The sequence below is a fragment of the Rhodnius prolixus genome, unplaced genomic scaffold, assembly GCF_049639745.1.
Source record: "Rhodnius prolixus isolate KJV_2025 unplaced genomic scaffold, Rpr scaffold_5, whole genome shotgun sequence".
Classification (NCBI taxonomy): Eukaryota; Metazoa; Arthropoda; class Insecta; order Hemiptera; family Reduviidae; genus Rhodnius; species Rhodnius prolixus.
Genome location: NW_027411624.1, coordinates 35,965,404 through 35,971,832, shown reverse-complemented (window position 1 = coordinate 35,971,832; position 6,429 = coordinate 35,965,404). Strand labels below are relative to the sequence as shown.

General features: G+C 32.9%; 1 protein-coding gene and 1 long non-coding RNA gene across 5 annotated transcripts; one reads left to right on the top strand and one right to left on the bottom strand.

Moving 5' to 3' along the window:
* The first annotated feature begins 331 nt into the window (after positions 1 to 331).
* Positions 332 to 3,921, top strand: LOC141457683 (uncharacterized). Of its 3 annotated transcripts, XR_012460449.1 has the most exons (5): positions 332 to 525; positions 1,413 to 1,560; positions 1,929 to 2,453; positions 3,453 to 3,703; positions 3,786 to 3,921. It is a non-coding gene; the product is annotated as an uncharacterized lncRNA (long non-coding RNA). The 3 variants fall into 3 exon arrangements; XR_012460450.1 differs by lacking the exons at positions 3,453 to 3,703; positions 3,786 to 3,921 and having other exon boundaries at positions 1,425 to 1,560; positions 1,929 to 2,484; XR_012460448.1 differs by lacking the exons at positions 3,453 to 3,703; positions 3,786 to 3,921 and having other exon boundaries at positions 1,929 to 2,484.
* LOC141457672 (acyl-CoA Delta-9 desaturase-like) lies at positions 2,422 to 6,287 on the bottom strand. 2 transcript variants are annotated; one of them, XM_074134884.1, is made up of 6 exons: positions 5,190 to 6,287; positions 4,071 to 4,240; positions 3,778 to 3,908; positions 3,474 to 3,679; positions 3,162 to 3,341; positions 2,422 to 3,061 (listed from the first exon to the last, which is right to left on the bottom strand). In XM_074134884.1, the coding sequence occupies exons 1-6, from the start codon at positions 5,243 to 5,245 to the stop codon at positions 2,791 to 2,793; spliced, it is 1,014 nt and encodes a 337-aa protein (XP_073990985.1). In that variant the 5' UTR covers positions 5,246 to 6,287; the 3' UTR covers positions 2,422 to 2,790. The 2 variants fall into 2 exon arrangements, with proteins under 2 accessions (XP_073990985.1, XP_073990986.1); XM_074134885.1 differs by having other exon boundaries at positions 4,071 to 4,237.
* Positions 6,288 to 6,429: the final 142 nt, after the last annotated feature.

Below are 6,429 nucleotides of genomic sequence, written 5' to 3'. Positions count from 1 at the left end.
CTGCAGAATGAAAATGATTTTAAAAATTATTAATTATTGTTTTCCCTCATTGAATTGCAAAGATCTTAATTAATTCAGTTAAAGATAGCGTTAAGCAGATTATTGAACGATCTTTAATATTTAAAAAAACTTAATTGAATTTGATAAAAACTAAATATTGAGATCTACAAATTAAGTTACTTTCCAAATTATTTTGTTAAAAATTTAATGTTTAAAAAAAGTTATGAAAGTAGCTTTTTAAATAGCAATAACAAATCAAACAGATTTGTGTTTAGCCGATCTGAGATTACAATAACAGTAGAACAATTTTCCACATGGAAAGGAATATTAATTGAGTAAATCAGGTGTAATGGAATCTGCTCCTTTTTGGAGTACAATTTACTAAATTATGTATACAAATATACAAAATTCACAAATTCCACAGTTGCTAGAACCTTGAAAAAAGTAGAAATAATTCTTATGTTGGATACCCACCTTTCAATTCCCTTAAATGCAGATTTTTACAGAAGACGTGTTGGAATGAAAGTAAGATATACTTTAAGCTACAATAAATATATAAAGAAAACAGATTAGCTGAGTAGTGTAGGATTGGATTCCTTCGCGAGGATATAGGGTTAGAATCCTCCTCGCTCCTAGCTTTTATCTTGTTACGTTAGCACTAATTTTCATGAATAGTCGACTATAATAGCTCACTGTGAAAAAAATAAGTGAAAGTGGATTAAGCAGTATTCAGAAGCGTCCGAGGTCCTCCCAAACTACAGTATCAGCCTCATGTGAATCCATTTATTCTCACTCATTTAACTAAATCAACTTAAAAGTTAATTGCCAGCATGTTTTGGCATCTGGCGGTCCTTTTTCTAACTACAAGTGTCTAATTATAATAAAAATTTATATCTTACCCAGCAGGTGCTGTTACCTGGTGGCACTTTTTGTAATTATAAAAAATTGTATCATTTTTTACTACATAATTAAATATTTTTAATTATATTTTATTTAAAAATGTATTTATTTTACATAATTAGCTATACCGACACAATAACATTAGTTATGATCCTTATTGTTAAATTTATTCGAAAAAAATTAATATCAATAACATAGTATTTCTGAAAAGAGAAGGAAAGATGCCAATCTTATAGGGGAATTTATTTTTTTTAAACTAAATATTGCACTAATTCCACCTCTTGCAGTCTTTTTTATTGTTCAATATTAAAAAATGATTATTATTCTTTCTTGACCAGCATCTTCATTATCTAATAAAGATCTATTTTATAGAATTTGATCCTATTCTGTTTTATAAGTTCAGCACCTACGAGGTGTGAAACTCTGTTAGGCGATATGTACATTTTACCTTTCAGTATATAAAATGCTCGAAATAATTTTTTTTTAAACTTATTTCTTTGGTGTTATTTTAGTATTTTTACTAGGACACCACTGGTTTCAATGATGAGTAAACGAACAAACACATCGTGGGTCTTGACGTATAAGACGATCGAAGACTGCCCAGGTTCGCAAAATATTATAGAAATTGGACTGGAAATCTTAAACATCTAAATATTTCAAGTACATATCTGCAATTCACCTATTATTCGAAACAATAACAACCTTTCAGGGAAGGGATTAGCTATGAGGTTAGCATACTGGACTCCCACGCGGAGGTCCCGGGTTCGAATCCAGCAGCTGACCCTTAGATTTTCTCTTCCTAGGAGCTTCTTACAGCTCACTGTCCGGTGATGGACAGTGTTGTCTGTAACGAGAGAACACTGTCCGGAGGCCGGCAGTGCACTGGAAAAAGCTCCGGGCGCTAATAACCTCAGATGTTGATGCGCCCAAAAAAAAAAAAAAAAATAACCTTTCTCAAGGCGCAGATACAAAAATCAAAAGTTCTATTTTTAAAAGGAATCTAACAGTTTAATATGTCTGCATCGTAGGAGCGTAGAAGATCATTCCTACGGATGTCAGGGAGATGGGAAAAAAGTGAAAAACCTGTAAAATACAGGTAAAGTGGAAATGTAACATTCACATCGTGTTTCAATTGCGAGGCGATTTATATAGAATACAAGAACCAAGTGAGCCCAGAGAACGTACGAGTGTGAGTGGAAACTTCGAGAAATACCAATATAGTGAAGTTGCAGGATATGGATTAGGCAGTGGCGGAAAAGAGCGGAAGATTAAGAAGTCTGGCATCTCCCACAACAAGTGAAAAATTCACAGCAGAGCAACAGAATTCTTATATATAAATAAGGCTTGTGCACATATAAAGTATTAACAGATCTTACTACGCATTATTTGAAGAAATATTTTTAAAACGAAATCGATTTTTATCTCAGTTCCTAATAACTTATGGTTTATAATTCCTTGAAGGATTGATAAGTTAATATTTCTTGATGTTGGAAAGGCTGAGAATCATATAAGCTCGGGCAGTAATAATTGGATTTAAATTTATTTACAAACAGGTTAGTGGTTACATCCGCATAAATGTCCACATAAAATATTACATAAACAGAGTTAAAGAATTATTATTAAACTTGAAACTAAAAATAAAACAAGATGTTAATTGGTCATAAAGCCCCGCCTGGAAAAATAGGCGATTACTTTAGTTTTACAAGATATTACTTACAATGTATAAGCTTCAGGTATATCTTTTTCTTTCAATCCTTCTTCGACATTTAAAATTATCATATTTAGAAAAATCCTGCTATTTGAATGTAAAAGATGAATCTCTTATTTAGCTAATTAACGCTTCAAGGCAGATTTCTTAATTTCAACAATTGAATATGGATTATTTTAATATCATTTAGTCTTTTCTATTTTATTAATCACTGATGGATGACTGCCATCGCCTCTTGTGGCAATCCTATGGGCAACCATTTCTGGTGTAGCGAATTTTAGATCATATGCCAGTCCATGACGTGCACACCAATCAATAAATGTGGTGCTCCCATTTAATGGTGCACCAAATTCTGCAGCTTTGTAATCCCAAGGAAATGTATGATGGTAATTATGCCAACCTTCTCCTGAAGTAAAGAATGATGTAAAGGTCGATTCAACAGGTGGAATATCTCTATAATAAATTAAGATTTATTCATTTCTTAAATTAAATAAAACAGTTCCGAAATACTATACTAATTTATACAGATTGTAATAAAAAAAAAAATACTTGCTTTGAGAATGGTTTAGTTCCAAAGAAATGAGCCACACTGTTCACGCACCAGGTGGCATTCAAAGAACTTACATATCTTGCCAAATAGGCTAGAAAAGCATTAGTTAATGTCTCTTGCCAAAATAAAGGTACTACAGTTGGCAGCAGAAATCCAAAAATAAAGTATAATTTTAAATAGTGTCTGTAAAAATTTTTACTTCATTAATTCAAATGATTTTTATACAATCGTTTACAATTAATTCATTATGGTGTTGGCTTCATTTGGACGATTGTTTGTTTGTTTTCTTTTAAGCACCAATTAACAGTGTAATACCTCTTCTGGAACATTATCCAAGGATCTGCGGTAAGATCTGTCATATCAATAGTCTTTCCTTTACTAATTACTTCTGGATGTTTCTTCACTAAAAGCCAGCCCATGTGGCAAAAAAAGAATCCTCTCCTTGAATTATGAGGATCAGCATCCGTGTCACTATATTTATGGTGGAGTCTGTGATCTCTTGCCCAGATCCATACACAGTTCTGAAAGTTTAATAGAAGTAAGAGGTAAGTTAAAAGACAGCGAACTATAAAACCAAAGGAATCAACTTCAAATAATAAATTTATTTATTATTTATTACCTGTCCAGCAGATGTCTGGACGACCAACAATGCAATTTTTAATGGGAGTGTTACTTTAAAACTTCTATGAGACCACAGTCTATGCGCACCCACGGTCAGAGAAATACCAACTATGTATGATATTAAAATTGCTAATAACATAAAACATAATAAACTTACTGAAATCAAAAACTGTTTATTCTTATTCTGTTTGTTCATTCATGTGAGAAAATTAGCGCAATATTCAGAAAAATGAATTCAGTCTAAGGAGATACTTCACCAATAAGAATCTATATTAAATTTGTAATACTCACTGTAAATACATGTGAGAAATTTCATTTGGAACAAAAATATTTTGAAAACTCCATAAGTGCCAAAAATATGTAGAAAAATAAAAAAGAACACATTTGGCCACATAACCTTAGCTTGGAATTTGTCGTTTGAATTATTTTGACCTGCTTGCCCGTTCGGTGATTCCGATCTGCTAACATCAAAATTAGTGTTATTGCGTTTTTATAGCGGGGTTCAGTGGCGCAGGTTTTGAGCCCTAAGTGGCTCTCATCCCTCCGACAATTTCTTTTTACAGAATATTCTGATTTATCTATGCCTTAGATTGGCGAAATCTAGAATAGGAACACAGTTTCTCTAATGAAGTCATCAGAATTCTGACACTCAATCCCATCTTGTAAATGACTGCTGCCAAGTCAGCAATCAAAACCTCAACTTCTCCCATTTGTATCATCCAGTTTAGCCCTTTTAAAATAATATCACCCTAATGACCCTCCCGTTTCCTTTCAGCGCCTCTCCTAATTTTCGGCTCTTCGAAATACTACTACTCTTAAGCTACTTGTCACAACAATGTTTCTTTATGATATCCGCCGGCCTTGGACCAGAAAACATAGTCGAGGATCGCACATCTAACTCGTCGGGCGTCTACTTTTAGTCCTTTACTTTACGATCCAAAAGCTCTTCTCAAGTCAATCCTTTCAACAAGGCTACTGACCCTTGTCCAAAAATATCTCAATTTAGAGCTCCGCGATGGCTTTGAGCGCAGCCAGCATATCCGCAAACATGCTCAGCTCTTTATAAACACCCTGCTAAGCCACAAATATCTCTTTTATTCAAATCTCATGACTAAGTCTAGCTCCAGACAGACCTCCTGTGCTTCAGTCTGGAACCATCAAAGAACAGCATTCGCTTCGCGTGATTAAATTCTTTGCTGTATCCTTCCCCAAACAATAACTGTACAAGTAAATAATATACCCATTTTCTTTTATTAATAAAGAGAGTTTAAAATCTTAAATCTGCTTTCATAATTTTATAAACATAAATAAAAAGACTTTGACTTTAATAATATATAATCAAGAATCGTCTAATCTAGATTATATGTTTAAATTCTAGAATGTAATAATTAAATAGAAAACAAAACATACTTAAATTCCTCCATTTTAAAATCCTTTACACCTACGGCAGTTTGTAAAAGCGTCATTTTTTAAAAATCTACTTCCAAGAATAAAAATGTAATACCTAATCTTCCATCATTATCACTAACATTATACAGTAAAGACTAAAAACCAAAAATCTACTTTTCCACTTTTTATACGTTTTAAAATACATTTTATTTCCTTATAACTTCATCAATTATTTCTAATTGTCGTCTAGTTTCCTGAAATTTAATGAATCGTTAATTACTTTCCTTGATGAATATGTTGCCTTCAATGTCAAAAAACAACAGGTCAATAGGTCTTATACTTGAAGGAAAACTAACTAAATAAAACAATTACTCCGTGAATTACTTAATGACGATTTAAACATTAGCAAGAAGAGGAGCCGTGATTAAATCAGTCTTTAAGCACACATCAATAGGTATTTTTGCCGTTTAAGTCACTTCATGTTCTTTACTACAGTACCACCAATAAGGCAAGATGAGTTAATTAGAAAACGAAACCAACGAATAAAAGAAGTTCACAAGGAAGAGAAGTCTCAGTCCCATAAACTCAGCTTTAGAGCATAAACTAAAGAATAATTTTAATTACTAACTACTCAATTCTTTATTTTAATGTGAGTTGGTCAAAGCCCTAGTCTTTTCTTTGGTATTTACCTAATACAAATTTCGGTGAATCATAACTTTCTGCAAAAAGCGAATCTTAAATGAAAGCCGCAAGAATTCCTCAACAAAAGATAAATACGTGATTGTTAAATGAAGAACCGGACTTATACGATTACAAACTCACAAATAAAAGATAAAAAGTTGCATCCAGAAGTTGGAAAAGGGGCATGGTACCTCTCCGAGGGATGAGAGCGATAATACTTAGATGAAGCCAACACGACGTGAAACTAGCTCAAGAAATGGCAAGGAAAATCAACTGAGATGGTTCGGTCACAATTCACATCATAGCCAATAGAATGAATGAAGTTAACAGGTCTTCACTTGAAAGGGCCAGAGAGAAATATCTTGAGCAGCCTACGAAAATGGTGTCACTAAGTGAGCCCTAGATTGGAGAAAAAAAACAAAACAGGAATTGCCGTAAAAAACAGAGGTAAATGGAGATTGCTCAATGGGACTGCTACAAGGTAGGAAGAAAAACATTTATCTCTGAATTACTCACATGCATCAGAAGTTCCGGATGACAGTGATAGGAAGATGTATATCATTTTAAAAAATATAAAACT